At 41.0% G+C, this 16,815-nt stretch overlaps 1 protein-coding gene across 1 annotated transcript in view; it reads right to left on the reverse strand.

The window, feature by feature from the left end:
- Positions 1-15,974, reverse strand: part of orc1 (origin recognition complex, subunit 1) — a gene marked incomplete at both ends in the record, with an annotated part of 69,295 nt that extends 53,321 nt beyond the window's left edge. Inside the window, 9 exons of the mRNA XM_083970039.1 lie at positions 3,727-3,991; positions 5,058-5,171; positions 5,623-5,685; positions 8,710-8,953; positions 10,028-10,388; positions 10,440-10,559; positions 11,515-11,687; positions 13,513-13,640; positions 15,880-15,974. Coding sequence (XP_083826165.1) covers positions 3,727-3,991; positions 5,058-5,171; positions 5,623-5,685; positions 8,710-8,953; positions 10,028-10,388; positions 10,440-10,559; positions 11,515-11,687; positions 13,513-13,640; positions 15,880-15,974 — 1,563 coding nt within the window. The remainder of the gene's footprint in view (positions 1-3,726; positions 3,992-5,057; positions 5,172-5,622; positions 5,686-8,709; positions 8,954-10,027; positions 10,389-10,439; positions 10,560-11,514; positions 11,688-13,512; positions 13,641-15,879) is intronic.
- Positions 15,975-16,815: the final 841 nt, after the last annotated feature.

Raw genomic sequence — 16,815 nt, forward strand, 5'->3', positions numbered from 1 at the left:
TGGAACTGTGTATTTTCTTTTTCAGGTAAAAACCTTTTTTAGGCCGTGAAAATAGGCCGTTTCTTTGGGTCTGTTCACAACACTGTATGTTGTAAATCTCTGGGCAGGGCTATTATGGGCTGGCGTTGCTAACGGGAGGAGTGCAGAGAGTCTTCTACTGCAATTAAAGTACTTAGGGGCTATTTGTAGATCATACAACCACACTTTAAAAAAAATGATACTATCCCTTTAAGCATTGCATTTAGATAGAGAGAATTTCTTATGTGTCTGGAATTAGCTAAATTATATTTCAATGCGTTACTCAGCTTTTTGACATGCCCTTTAAAAGCTAAGTGTTGGATCTAACGTTACCCCCAGGAGGAGACCGGCACGGTCAAACAATGAGAACAAAACCGGCCTCTCTGTATGTGGGAATCGTTTAAATTATGGGCAATACCCGCAACTGTATCACCACTCACCACTTCAGTCATCCTCCTCCCACCAAAGAGAAATTCCCCATCACAACCACCATGTTGTGTATCTGCTGCTCGGTCCGTGTGCTTTGGTAAATGTGGGTGAAACCACCAGGAAACTGAAACAGCAGCAGAGAGCGTAACAGCGCTGCACGATGGAGCGATGGAGATGATCTGGCAGCGGTTAACGACATCTCCTCTCTGTGTTTCTGTGGCAGTGACAACGTCAGCCCTCCATGCAAATTTAAAACTTAAACTTCTATAATTATTTAGTTAAAATACCTATAATGCTCCTTCTATGTATCTTGACACTTTGTATTGTGCTGATGGATCTATTTATTCTATTGTCCATTGATGCATATACAGCTCTGGAAAAAATGAAGAGACCACTCCCAAAATGATCAGTTTCTCTGGTTTTAGTATTTATAGCTATGTGTTTGAGTAAAATTAAATTATTTTTTTGTGTTATTCTATCAACTACCGACAACATTTCTCCCACAATTGAAAAACAAATATTGTCATTTAGAGCTTTTATTGGCTGAAAATGACTAAACTAGTCTAAATAACAGAAATATCAAGTCTGTTCAGACCTTGAATAATAATAATAATATTAATAATGCAAAGAAAACATGTTCAGATTTATTCCTAAAGAACACAGCAAGAATATTTTAACTCAGGAAGAGTTTATAAATCAGTTTTTATGGGATAATGTCAATGTTTAATCACAGCAGAGGTTTTTATAATCTTCCTCAGTGTCTCATTAAGTAGAATGAGTTGTGTTTGTGTTGGTGTTTAAAAAAGAAAAGAAAAGAGAAGAATGACTGTCATACATGTAGAGATGCTTTTAGAAGAAACATTTGTCAAAGTGCTCTCTTGTTTTTTTCCAGAACAAATAAGAGAGCACTTTCACAAATGTTTCTTAAAAGCATCTCTACATGTGACAGTCATTCTTCTCTATTCCTGAGTTAAAATATCCTTGCTGTGTTGTTTAGGAATAAATATGAACATGTTTTCTTTGCATTGTTATTATTAATATTATTATTATTCAAGGTCTGAAAAGACTTTGAGTAAGATGATATTTTTGTTATTTAGACTAGTTTAGTCATTTTCAGCCAATAAAAGCTCTAAATGACAATTTTCTTTTTTCAATTTTGGGAGAAATTATGTCGGTAGTTGATAGAATAACACAAAAAAAAATGTAATTAAATTTTTACTCAAACACATAGCTATAAATACTAAAACCAGAGAAACTGATCATTTTGAAGTGGTCTCTTCATTTTTTCCAGAGCTGTATATGTAGGAGCCATAATGTATCGATGTAGAAACAGGTTGAGATTTAGACTGAATGTCAGTATTTCATAGTTTGTATTTTTGATCTATGTGTTGTTTATCTATAGAAGGAGCTCGTGCTTTCATTAAATAACTTTGCGAGTGATAGAGAGTGTGCAGTAGCTGGTTATGTTTTTTTTGTTAAGATTGTATGTGCTGCCATCTAGTGGATGAAAACAAAAAGAAAAAGAATTCCAGATTTGTCAGATTTTTGAATTATTTTTGTGTAAAACAACTAAAAAAATTATGTTTTTCACCTATGAAAACAAACCTCAGAGGAAGTGAAGAGGTCGTTTTACTAGATTTCTTTATTTCTTTCCAGAAACTAAAAATCTCACTTGTCTCTCCAGGCTTCCATAGTCATAATATTTTAGTTTAAAGGGATATTTCAACATTTTGTCAAATTGGCCCCATTGCCATAATCCCTATAGTCATAGCAGTAGGTTCGTTACCTTTAATTGTCGGTGCAAGCTGTTTTTAGAACGGTGGAGCAGAGCCGTGAGCTGCTCAGAGCTACGCTACGGAGGCTCATTATGGGATTTCTTGGTTTCCCTCATTGATGAAACTCATCAAATACACAATCCAACAACTCCACAACGCTCTGGTGGACAAGTTGTGAGCTGCAAATTCACCACACTATGAGATAATAACACAACGTTACCACACAGAGTTGTTTTAGAGGGAAATTCATGTAAAACCACTGATGCGCGTTGCCTTCAGGGACAGTTTTTCATCAACAGTCTCTGTATTTCCCTCTACAACAACTCTGTGTGGTAACGTTGTGTTATTATCAGGGATGCAAACGGGTCAGGACCAAAAAAGAGAGGAATTTCCTCTCTTTTAATAAGTACATTACAATATCACGGAAAGGCAATTTCCAGTAGTTCAACCCCAACCAAGTATTGAGTGCATATAGATGGACATAGTTTTCAGAAGGCCAACATTTCTATATTAAAAATGCTAAAAAAAAAAAAAAAAACAAACTTTGCAATATTTCCATTTTGGAGATACTGATTTTTAGGTCTTCACTGAATGTTAGTCATAATTATTACTATTACAATAAACTGAATAAATAAAGACATGGGATGTGTCATTCAGTGTGTAATGGACATATAGGCCTATATAATGTGTTAGTTTCACTTTAATTGAACACATTCTACATCGCGGAGGCGACGTCTTTCCACTTAGGGCTTCCTTCACCTCTGAAACGGGGCAGAGCTCCGTGGAGACACCTGCCTGACACAGCAACGTAGGGAACCGTGCATGTCCGCGGCGCACAGCTCCACATGCACACAAAAACGGGAGTTTTCCAAAAACGGCGTCGCCGTCGCACCGACTGCACGCGGATACGCGCCGCTTTAATGAGCGCGCACGTCGCGTCTACATTGGAAGAGGCTGTTATCAGTATAATCAGAGACAACCATGAATGAGTTCTCCTCAGTTTCACGTGATTGTCACTGTCAGCCTGTTAGAAAAACATTTTACTGACCCCAGCTGAGACGCTGAGACCCCCCCCCAAAAAAAACAAAAACTCTTCGGATCTGAACGATTCACACAAGTCACCTATTTGGTCATGAAAAAAGCGAGTTTCGCTTTTCGGCGCGCTGTTTGCATCCATGTATTATCTCATAGCGTGGTGAATGTGCAGCTCACAACTTGTCCACCAGAGCGTTGTGGAGTTGTTGGATTGTGTATTTGATGAGTTTGATGATGAGGGAAACCAAGAAATCCCATAATGAGCCTCTGTAGCGTAGCTCTGAGCAGCTCACGGCTCTGCTCCGCCGTTCTAAAAATAGCTTGCACTGACAATTAAAGGTAACAAACCTACTGCTATGACTATAGGGATTATGGCAATGGGCCAGTTTGACTAAATGTTGAACTATCCCTTTAACGTTAATATTTAAAGTTGTGGTGCCAGTTTGAGAGCAGCTGATTGGCCGTGTACCTTCCTGCTGGGAGTCTTCCTGGGCGTCCGGGTCGAGGAGCGGCGGCTCGGCTTCGATCGAGGAGTTCGAGCGCCGTGACCTCTGACCCTCTTCGCCGCCGTCGGCTCCTCGTCGCTGTTAAGCCCCGCCTCCTCTTCATCATCATCATCATCACCCTCCTCTTCCTCCTCGCTGCTGCTCTGAAGCTCCCTCTTCGACGGGACGAACTCGTCCTCGTCTTCGTCCCCGTCGGAGTTCAGCTCCTGGTGGTTGTCAAGGAGATTCCTGACGACAAGAAAACCATTTAAAGGGATAGTATCATTTTTTTTAAAGTGGGGTTGTATGATCTACAAATAGCCCCTAAGTACTTTAATTGCAGTAGAAGACTCTCTGCACTCCTCCCGTTAGCAACGCCAGCCCATAATAGCCCTGCCCAGAGATTTACAACATACAGTGTTGTGATGGACCCAAAGAAACGTTATAAATTTATATTATAGTGAACAATGGAACTGTGTATTTTTTTTCAGGTAAAACCTCTTTTAGGCCGTGAAAATAGGCCGTTTCTTTGGGTCTGTTCACAACACTGTATGTTGTAAATCTCTGGGCAGGGCTATTATGGGCTGGACGGGAGGAGTGCAGAGAGTCTTCTACTGCAATTAAAGTACTTAGGGGCTATTTGGAGATCATACAACCCCACTTTAAAAAAAAAATGGTACTATCCCTTTAAATAATTACTCACAAGGTTTTAATTATCTAATGAAGTTGTTTTTTTTATGTTTTCTCACGGATCAACACTTCAAAATAAAACACATGAGAAGAGGAAAAACAGGAAGTTTAAAGGTTGTTACACCTAACGTGATGTATGATCATTTAAAATATGAGACAGTTTCTTTTTAGACCTAAAATATTAGGAAACTGGTTGAATTTACCCAGAATTGTCCTTTAATTGTTGAACTTAGTTAATCGGAAAATTATATCTCTAGTGAGTAATTAATGCAAATTATCCTTTTAAATATGAGGTTTAGTTAATAATTGATTTGACTGGAAGAACAAGAACATTGTTTGCATTAATTACTCACTAGAGATTAATTTACTGATAAACTAAGATAATCAATAACTAATCCGTCTCATATTTTAAATGATTATACATCCCATCATGTGTAGAAACTTTTAAACCTCCCGTTTTTCCTCTTCGTCTGTGTTTTATTTTATTATATTGATCCGTGAGAAAACATAAAAACCACCTCCCTCTTGGTTTTGATTGATTGATTAATTAATTAATCAATAATGTTAAATATGTGATAATATTTAGTGTTAACGTTCGACAGGTTAATAAAGTTTTATAACTCACAGCTGCTTCCTGATGCGAGACGACACCAGCTGGGCCGACTTCCTCTTGGAGCTGCGTGGCGTGGCCGTGGCGTTGCCCGGCAACGAGGGCGAGTTCTCGTGGTCGACCTCGGCCCTGGAGACGGAGATTATATATTTGATCTTTATGGCCTTAAAGGGATAGTTCAACATTTTGTCAAACTGGCCCATTGCCATATTAATCCCTATAGTCATAGCAGTAGGTTTGTTACCTTTAATTGTCGGTGCAAGCTATTTTTAGAGCGGCGGAGCAGAGCTGTGAGCTGCTCAGAGCTACGCTACGGAGGCTCATTATGGGATTTCTTTGGTTTCCCTCATCAAACTCATCAAATACACAATCCAACAACTCCACAACGCTCTGGTGGACAAGTTGTGAGCTGCACATTCACCACACTATGAGATAATAACACAACGTTACCACACAGAGTTGTTTTAGAGGGAAATACAGAGACTGATGATGAAAAACTGTCCCTGAAGGCAACGTGCATCAGTGGTTAAACGTTGGGGCAGCATTGTGGGACAGCTGTATTTGAGGACTTGATACTCACAGAACTCCCAAAGCCGGTTCCCTCTGGGTCTTCAGGTCCTTCCTCCTGGATGGAGTCATCGCCCTGACAACGACATCAATGACATCATCATCATCATCATCTAATGTCTGTTTCACCCAAGGGGGCAGTTGTCGGTCTGAGAAGTGAAGCTCACTTCCGCGTTCAAAAAGCTGCAATCCCCTCGGCTGTCGCTGGGGGCTGGCTCCAGAAGGGAGCAACTCCAACTGAGCCCCATGTTAAAATAGCCGATTTTACAGCTTAAAAAAACATATTTACAGCCTGGTACATTTCATTTTTTTGGTCTCAACCGATAGTTTCTACCCCCGCACACACTCTGAGGGGGGTGAATTTTTTTTAAACTCTACCGTTTTACTGTTATTAGGTTTAAAGTTCTGGCCAATTAGGACGCAGAACCGTTGAGTGACAGGTCCGGCGACCGCTGCTACGAGGCCAGTGGGCGGGCCCTCGGCCGGCCAACGGCCGCACCGCTCCAAATATGGCAAGTAGAATCCAACATGGCGCGGCTCAAACCCCCGTAGTAGCGGCACAAAACAGACTCCCCAAAACCAATGGGTGACGTCACGGACGCTACGTCCATTCTTTTTACAGTCTATGGTTTCACCACGTCCATTCACGTGAACTCGACCCAGACTAAATTAAAACCTCCCAACGTGCACACCGCTGTGGTTTTATCTTTTATCTTTGTTGTGCTACAGAACTCAATCTCCCAGAATCCTCGGTGGTTCATGTAAAGCAGCAGCAGCAGGTTAAAATCGGTCTGACGCATAGATAAACGTATATACTGACTAGATGCTGCGTTCTCAGGCAGCTCTATTGAGTGGAATACGTCAACGCGGCGGCCATCTTGGTCAGGGGGAAGCCGTGTCTACTTCCTGCAGTAGAGGTTCATCAACCATTAAAATCACCATAACTCACAGAATATTCAACCGATTTTCAAGCCGTTTGGTTTATTATAAATGTCGGACATATATTTATGATACAAAATTTTTTTTTAACATTTGTATAATTTTTTTTTTTTTTTATGTATTACGGTGCGTTCGCACCGGACGCGAGTAAAATATTCGCCTCGCTCTACTCGCTCGAGTTTGCCCGCGGGAATATTTGTTTTTACTCGCGGCATTCGTGCAAATATTTCGCTTGAGTTCAATATTTTGAACTCGAGCGAACTTCGCATTTTCGCTTCATTCGCGTCGCGCCATTCGCATCCATTCGCGTCTGTACATTGACTTTGTATGTAATATGGTCGCGCGAAAAATTTGCCTCGCGCCCGGTGTGAACACGCCGTTAAACATACACTTCCATACTCAGACACACACCCACATGCATAAATACACTGAAATGTGTTCTACAAGGGTCTGACCGTGTCTGACTGCTGGTCAGACGTTTATACACTGCTCAAAAAAATAAAGGGAACACTTAAACAACACATCTTAGATCTCAATGATCTTAATGAAATATTGCAGTTTAAAATCGTTATTCAATATATAGTAGAGTGTGTTGAGAACAAAATAACATAAAAATGATCAATGTAAATCAAAATGATCATCCCAGGTTGATTTCACACAGGTGTGATATACTTGGAGTTACAATGTGTTGTTTAAGTGTTCCCTTTATTTTTTTGAGCAGTGTATGTCTATGGTCAGAAACCCCTCACCAAGATGGCCGCCGTGTTGACGTACGCTGAGAAGCAGAACACAGCATCTAGTCAGTATATACGTATATCTATGGGTCTGACGTAGCAGCCGCTGCAGCTCTGACTCACAGCTTCCTCCTCGGTGTGGAGCTTCTCCTTCTCTGGGTTTTACCGGCGGCCGTCGGTAAGTCGCCGTCCGCCGCGTCGTCGCCCTGCTGAGGACTGACAGAGGCAGCAGCGTGTCGGTGGCGTCGCTACAGCTCTTCAAACCAGTTTTTATATATCATCTTAAACCTAATCTAAGACACTTACACTCAATTCAAACCAATTTTAAATCAGTTTAACTCTAGTTTACCATTTTAAACTCTATAACCTGCTTCACCTTCTGTTTAAAACACTTTCAAACCAGTTTAATTCTGGTTTATACGTTTTAAAACCAACTTAAGTCAGTTTATGAAAAAAAAAATCTCAATTCAGTTCATTTCTGGTTTAAAACAGTTTCAGTCTAGTTTATATCTGGTATAAACCCAGTTTAAACCAATTTCAAACCAGTTGGTTTGCACAACTCCAAACTAGTTTGAACCACTTTATCAAACCTAGTTTATATCATCTTAAACCTAAACCTAATCTAAGACAGTTAAACCAATTTTAGATCAGTTTAACTCTAGTTTACCATTTAAACTCTATAACCTGCTTCACCTTCTGTTTAAAACACTTTCAAACCAGTTTAATTCTGGTTTATACGTTTTAAAACCAATTTACGTCAGTTTATGAAAAAAACAAATCTCAATTCAGTTCATTTCTGGTTTTAACAGTTTCGGTCCCTCTGGTATAAACCCAATTTAAACCAGTTATAATCTGGTTTATACCAATTTCAAACCAGTTTATGATGGTTTGCACAACTCCAAACTAGTTTGAACCACTTTATCAAACCTAGTTTATATCATCTTAAACCTAAACCTAATCTAAGACAGTTAAACCAATTTTAGATCAGTTTAACTCTAGTTTACCATTTTAAACTCAATATAACCTGCTTCACCTTCTGTTTAAAACACTTTCAAACCAGTTTAATTCTGGTTTATACATTTTAAAACCAACTCAAGTCAGTTTATTTAAAAATATTTCTGGCTTTAAACAGTTTCGGTCCAGTTATAATCTGGTTTAAACCAATTTCAAACCAGTTTATATTGGTTTGCACAACTCCAAACTAGTTTAAACCACTTTATCAAACCTAGTCTGGTATAAACCAGTTTATCTTTGGTTTTTAAACCAGTTTAACTCAGATTCATTCTTATTTAATACCAATTTAAACCGGTTTATTTCTGGTTTAAACAAACCCAACTCATCTCAGGCTAAAATAGTTTTAACACCATGTACAACAGCTCAGTTTAAACCAGTTTAAACCAGTTTCTCAGTGTCACTCTGTCACTGACCTGGTGGACTCGTCGTTGCCGTGGCGTTCAGGTGGAGAGGTTCTGTTGGAGGTGACGCGGGGCAGCAGCTGGACGGCGTGCGGGGCGGCGGGGGCTCTGGGGGTCTTCCTGAGGGGGGTGAGGGGGGTGAGGCGGTGGGGGGGCGAGGACGACAGCCTCTGGGCCAACGACGTCACCTCCGTCTCCAGCTCCTCGTCCAGCAGACGGCCCAGAACCTCCTCCGGGGACATCTTCTTCTGGGGACCTGAGGACGAGGCCAACATTCAGACGGTTGTTTCAGACGATCGGATGCTTTTAAAGGTGTACAGAAATGGCCGTTTGTCCTGTTTGTCGCGCCGAGTTGTCACGAGCTGCAACACGAGTTTACCCGAGTAAGGAAAACAAATTTGATTGGTCGTTATCGAGCGGGCGGGATATTCAAAGCTTGGGGCGAGACCGAGCTCCGTGTGTGTGTGCGTGTGTCAGACGTTTGAATGACGGATGACGGATCCAATATCAGTGGCTGGTGAATCGTGTACAGGCTGACGTATAATCCGTGCGCCTGCATTATTCAATGGAAAAAAAAATACACACTTTCATCCCGGATTTACTCAAAAACAGAATTTTGCACAAAGTTTGGCCTACAACGTCTGATAGACGAGTGATTACACTAATCTTAAAGCAGTACTAAAGAACTTTCAGTTTTGGTTGAGTTTGGCGGCGCCTGTGGACCAAAGCGGTAGTGTTTTGCCTGAAGGAAGACTCCATTTCCCATGAACACTAGCGTGAAGCCCTGTAAATATCCTGCATTAAAATTAACAGAAGACATCAAAACTAAGTTTCTGTTTCCAGTGGATCATTTCCAAGTGAAAACACAAACATAATCCATTGCTAAAGTGCCGTTTTGCCTGTTCCCTCCTTGTTGTGACTCGCAAAAGTGAAAGTGAAAGTAAAGTGAGAGCCGGGTTCCTACCATGCTCCTCAAAGCTGCTTAGTGCCAGAGAAAGAGATACAGACCATAATGATACAGACCCCCTCAGACCACGACAGAGGTGTCATTCAACTTGTTGTAAGTCGATGTATCATCACAAAAGTTATGAAAATATTTTATGAAGGTTGAAAAGTTCCTTAGTGTCGCTTTAAGACCCAGAGTGGACTTAAATTCAATTTTCTTTTCTGTACAGCTTTAAACCAAACTTGAACCAGTATGAAAATGGTTTAACCAGAGATAAACTGGTTGTTGCTTCTGCTTTGAACCGACCGTCGCTGCTGCAACGTTCGACATAAACATCTGAGGTTTTTCTGCTGAACCGACCAATCACAAAGACGTCACACTCACTGCTGAGCTGCAGCTTCTTGCGGACCCCCGGCGTGCGGGCCGAGGCGTTCCTCCTCGTGGCGCTCAGACACTTGGAGGCCGACAGTTTGGAGGCCGAGTGCAGCGACTCGGCCTCGGCGCCGCGGGGCGTAGCGGCGCCGCGGGGCGTAGCGGCACCGCGGGGCGTAGCGGCGTTGAGCTTCCCGGCGCTCGCGGTGCCTCTGCTGCACCGAACCTCGGCCGCCGCCGCCCGGCGCAGGACGGAGGCGTCCGGCGTGGGGAGGGCGCGGCGAGCCGGGCCGCGGGGCGGAGCAGCGGCTGCAGGCGGCGAGGGGGGGAGGGGGGGGAGGGAGGGGAGGGAGGGTCTGGGACGAGAGGAGGAGGAGGGAGCAGCAGCAGCAGCGGCGGTTTCAGAGGTGAACGACGCCATCACCGCGGCGTCGGCGGCGTCCACCGGCCTGAAGGTCTTGGAGTCCCAGGACAGCTTCACGTACAGAACGTCTTTATCCTCCTCGCCGCCTGGGAACGGGGCGGCCGCGTCCAGGTGCTTCACCTGTAAGAAACAACAGAGAAGTTTACAAACACATCGTCAGGTCAAACACACACTATAGCTGTGTTTACATGCGCTAAATTTCTTAATCAGATTAAAAATTTGAGGGACCGGAAAATCCGAATCCACTGTTTACATGGGCGCAAGATCAAATAATCCGATCATGACGTGCGTTCACATGCACCAAGCTTTATTCAGAGTAACAGCATTTTGACATGAGCAGAGCTGTCTTTATCCCTAAAACAACAGCAGAAGAGTTGTACTTCTTGTACCTAAACAAACCAATAAACATGGAAGTGGCTCAATTTATCCCATTCAGTATCAAAATGGACCTGCACCAGATTTTAAGAGCTGTTGCTGTTCTCCTATATCGTTATTAAGCAGACTCAGCAACGTGTACTACTGTTCCTGCCATTGATAAATCTCACCAGACCCAAGAAAAGTGAGGATGTGAACACGCCATATCCCGCCCTCTATACACCCAAACACAACCATATATGGTCAATGCAAAACAGCACTTGCATATTAATTAGCTATGTGCGCTATGGAAATTTGGGGAGTTACGTCGGAATAACGATCGGCATAAACCACCCCTATCCGAAAGAAATTCTGTTCGGATCGAGCCGAATCCGATCAGAATCTTCCAATTGACGTGTTTACATGACACATTTTTATTCGGATCAGCCCTTTATTCTTTGCTCGGACTCGGAGCAACCCTCAACGTAACAACCACCCTCTGTGCAGCATGGTCGACTGTGCGTTCCTCTGTTCTCTTCCGCCAAAAAAAAAGAAAGAAAAAAGCAAGCCGAACATCAATCTGAACTCATTTTTCCGGTATTATCGAGATCGACTGGTCTAAACTATTTTAAACCTGTTCAAACCAGTTCCACACAGATTTTAACCAGTTTCTTTCTGGTTTAAACCGGTTTGGCAGGAGGAGGAGTGGCCGTGGTCTCACCTGCACGGGTCTGAGGATGGACTCGGCGTTGACCTCGTCGTCACAGCTGCGGCCCTGGTAGTAGAAGATCTCCTGGGGGTGGGGCTGTCGGCCCAGCAGCTGCAGCTTGGTGGGGGGGATTTCAGACACACGGACGAACCACTGGACCGTGGCCTTCTTCTGCTTCCCGCTCTCTGAGGAAACACACAGTCACACCACAGACTCAGCCCCGCTGGAGATAACCAAATACTAGATATTCCTAGATTTGCCAGCCAATGAGAGTGTGTATCTTTCTTTTTTTTGTTTAAATAAGACCAATGGGATCAATAAAGTATCAATCAATCAATATCTAATGAAATATGCGCTAATTTGCATATATTTCCAGAACAGAAATCTGACGAATGGATAAAGCTGCTTTAATAATTCTTATTTTATTTTGTTGACATATTAGAGTCTTTAGTTTTCCCAGAGGAGGATTCTGGATATCTCTTTTTATTAGGGGTGGGAGAAAAAAATCGATTCACATAAATATCGTGATATCTTTTTTGACGATTTTTAAATCGATTTTTTTTTTTCAAAAATCGATTTTTTTTAAAAATATTGTGCAATGTGCATTTGTTCGCCTTTATTACATACAGAGAGTCCAGGTTTTGAAAAGGGTTTAAAGGGATAGTTCACCCTAGAATGATATTTCGCTCATTATCTACTCACCCTCATGTTGACTAAGGGCTGGAAGAATCTTCAGAGTCCACCGTCCCTTCTCTGAGTTACAGGGAGTCTCGGCGTAGCAGTGAATTTCAATGCAACGGTTGCAAAGGGACACCGGAGCTCTTCGTAAAAAAACACACACAAAAAAACATCCAAATACCTCCATGATGCTCGTATGTAATGTCCGTCTTGTGCTGAAGCCCCAAATTGCGTAATTGTCCCGAAAAAAATTAAATAAGTCTATATTTTAAGCTTGTTTGTAGCGGAAGCTTCTCGTCTTCTTCTTCTTCTCCTCTTCCTGGTCCGTCCAAATATCGCGTGATTCGCAGTAACCGCACTAACGCCGGCGCAAATCACGCGATATTTGGACGGACCAGGAAGAGGAGCTTCGAGAAGCTTCCGCTACAAACAAGCTTAAAATATAGACTTATTTAATTTTTTTCGGGACAATTACGCAATTTGGGGCTTCAGCACAAGACGGACATTACATACGAGCATCATGGAGGTATCTGGATGTTTTTTTGTGTGTGTTTTTTTACGAAGAGCTCCGGTGTCCCTTTGCAACCGTTGCATTGAAATTCACTGCTACGCTAAGACCCCCTGTAACTCAGAGAAGGGACGGTGGACTCTGATAATTCTTCCAGCCCTTAGTCAACATGAGGGTGAGTAGATAATGAGCGAAATATCATTCTAGGGTGAACTATCCCTTTAAGTTCACTTTATAATGGAGTATGTTAATTTATAGGCTCCTACAGTATTTGTGTGCAGATAAATGTTAAAAATGCTAAAGACTAAAAATCATAGAGAGAATCGGCAATATCGTAGAATCGCAATTTAAATCGAATCACCATCCAAAAAATCGTAGAAGAATCGAATCGGGAGGAAAGGGTACCGTCCCAGCCCTACTTTTTATCACTCTGTAAATGAGAAAATACTGTCACTTGGTGCAAGCTGTTTTTAGAACGGTGGAGCAGAGCCGTGAGCTGCTCAGAGCTACGCTACGGAGGCTCATGGGATTTCTTGGTTTCCCTCATCAAACTCATCAAATACACAATCCAACAACTCCACAACGCTCTGGTGGACAAGTTGTGAGCTGCACATTCACCACGCTATGAGATAATAACACAACGTTACCACACAGAGTTGTTTTAGAGGGAAATACAGAGACTGTTGATGAAAAACTGTCCCTGAAGGCAACGTGCATCAGTGGTTTTGCATGAATTTCCCTCCAACACTGACCAATCTCATTGTCATCCTGGTGTTGTCAATAAAGTTAGTTCAAAAGGCATTAAAGCAGCAGTAGAAACTCACCGTCCCCGAACAGCCGGACGACTCGGGCCACGTACGGGTTGTCCTCGTCCTCGCCCTCGATGAGGATGTGCTGCCCGGCGCTGATGGCGGTGACGCGGGGGAGACCCTCCACTCTGATCTCCAACGAGCTGAGACACGAGACCAAGAGGAAGTGGTTTCACAATAAAAGCCCCGGCTGGCTGGCGGTCAGACTGTAAGCACTTTAAAATCCAGGTTTAAGACATTTCTCTTTTCATGTTGAGCTCTTTTAAGGAATTTTAAATCTTAATCTTGGATTTGCACTGTAAATCCTCTTAATTGTTTTATTACAAATCAATATTTTATGCTGCAAACTCATATTTTATTCTCTCTTTTAGTCTAGTTTGTATTTGATTTTATCAGGGCTAAATTATATTATTTATATATTGTATTATATTATATTATATATTGTATTTTATATTTTTTATATTGTATTTTATATTATATTGTATTGTATTTTTTTTATATTGTATTTATTTATATTATATTGTATTTTATATTTTGCACATGGTGACATATTGTTCTAATTTACTAGATGGTTACATTTGCATTCTCCATAATTAAATGAACACTAAAATTGTTAAAACGAAAAGAGGAACCTGGAGCACAGAAAATTGTTAATTGGACTAATGTTTCATGTTTCATGTATTCAATGTATGTTAACTTAAAGCAGAAGTAAGTGATATATTTGTGTTAATATAAGTCTTAAATAGTTGTATCTTCCGACAGCAATCACTTCTATAGAGTGTTTGGTCTGAAACACGGGTCTCTCAGTCCCTCTGCTCTGCTCTGAGCCGAAGAGAAAACATTTATCGTATCCTACAGTTTTTATCCAATGAGGAGAGAGAACGGCATGCAGGGCTGTGTGTGCAGCCAAGGAACGCCGTGAATGTGGTGACGTAGGGACGAGGACTGTTATGGTGCGTTCAAGGCAGCCCATAACTCGTATTTTTCCGACCGTGAAGTGGTACCAGTTCGATCTGGTACGAGTTCACCGGTCGGAAGTTACGAGTGGCCGTTATAGTGACTTTCACCGGTAAAACAGGTCGGAAAAACACGAGTGGGTTGCCTGGAACGCTACAAAGTCGTAAGTTGTGACTTGAAGCTGTAATTTACGATTTCAAAAGCCTGCCTGGAACGCATTAGCGAAAACGACCGGATCGCTTACTTCTGCTTTAATTTAAGGTGTGACACTAACTTTATCACTTATATTATTAAGACAACTACTATTATGATTATTTTTTGTATTACAGTACAAGATTTGTCAAATCTTATGTTTAAACAGGTAAATTATGCAATATCTAAATATATGCGCTAATTTGCATACTAGGCATACATGGTCACAGTAGAGTGTTAACTTTTGGTTGAATTTAGGAAAAATCTACAGATTAAAAAAGACAAAATAAAGTAATATATATATATTTTTTTTTAAAACACCTTCATGTGGATTTTCTACCATTTCTTTCCACTCAGGGTTCCTACGCAAGTATGGAAAGTATGGAATTTGATTTTATACATTTCCAGGTCTGCAAATGTATGGAAAATGGAAAATATTGTATGGAAATATATTTGTTTTACCACTTATCTGGGTTTGGTCTCATCTGAAGTTATTGTATTGCTATTGTACCTAGCTATCTCCAGGAAATTATGTGGTTACATAATGGCATACACATGAAAACAAATGATAAATGGCATGCTTTTTTTTATATTATGCACATCTATTTACTTAAATATCACAAATAATTTGATTTTTTTTTTACCGAGAAGTCTGGAAATTAAGGTCTGGAATGTGAAAGAACATGTTGAAGAAGCAAAATAGCCCCAAATCAAAAAGTCTATCATTGCACGAAAAACCAATGTTTTAGCCTGTTAGTGTCTCATGTTTATTATGGGCTATTAATAAGAAGAAGACATGTGTATAGAAAGACACAGTTGTTCTTCTCACCCATAGCTCGTGTTTTAAAGACTTTAGTAACGTTATAAGAAGTTATTCTCACCCATAGCTCGTGTTTAAAAGACTTTAGTAAGGTTATAAGAAGTTGTTCTCACCCATAGTTTATGTTTAAAAGACTTTAGTAAGGTTATAAGAAGTTATTCTCACCCATAGCTCGTGTTTAAAAGACTTTAGTAAGGTTATAAGGAGTTGTTTTCACCCATAGTTTATGTTTAACAGACTTTAAGAAGTTGTTCTCACCCATAGTTTATGTTTAAAGACTTTAGTGAGGTTATAAGAAGTTCTTCTCACCCATAGTTTATGTTTTAAAGACTTTAGTAACGTTATAAGAAGTTGTTCTCATCCATAGTTTATGTTTAAAAGACTTTAGTAAGGTTATAAGGAGTTCTTCTCACCCATAGTCGTAGGTTTTTAACTTCCTGTTGAACTGCAGCGGTTTCCCGCGCCACTCGTAAACTCTCCTGACTCTCAGTCTGTTGAAATATTTCATCTCGTTTCCTCCGGTTCCTCCGCAGAGAAGAAGCTCTGAGACCTTCAGTCCACGTTTATTCACTAACTGGCTCGGAAAACCGCCGCAAAACCTGGATGATTCACCACAAACACACAGAGGAACACACAAGCCAGGACAGGACACCACAGCATTACAAGCGACTTTCGCGCGAAAATTGCGTAGTTTCCGGTGCGTACGTCACCAGTGCGTAAAATGACGCATTACTGCCCCCTCGCGCTTCGGAGAGTGAACCGCAGATGTAAGAGCCCTGTTTCAGGGGGATTTGGTTTCTGCTCCTGCAGCAACATTTTACTGGAGCAATTTTGTTAGTAATATTAACTGGAAAAAAGTTTGGTCGTTACGACAAAAGTTTCTTCTAACTAATAAGGTAAAGGAAGTTTAATTTAAACTGATACATAGATTCTATCCAGTCAAACATTTCTTACAAAAATTGAAGAATGATATTGATGTAAATGCTCCTTCTGTGAAGCTCTTCCTGAGACATGTTCTCATCTATTTTGGTACTGTAAATTTACTCATGATCTGTGGAATGAGATTAATAGATTTATAGTTGCCTGTATTTTCCTTATTTACCTTTCCCAGTCTTATACTATAAAAATGTTTTATTTAGTTGATATGAACACAGCTGTAAAAATGAGGATGCCTTTTTTCTTATTAATTTGATTTTACTATTAGCTAAATTTCACATTCACAAATGTAAATTCACTAGCAAAAAAACAAACTTCACTGTGCCGGTGCATATTCTCATTTGTCCAGGTCATAGTATTTCAAAGGAGGTTAAATCGAAAGCAACTGGACTTAGTTGTTTGTCTAGGAACTT

Source organism: Trachurus trachurus, assembly GCF_905171665.1.
Source record: "Trachurus trachurus genome assembly, chromosome: 4".
NCBI classification, from domain to species: domain Eukaryota; kingdom Metazoa; phylum Chordata; class Actinopteri; order Carangiformes; family Carangidae; genus Trachurus; species Trachurus trachurus.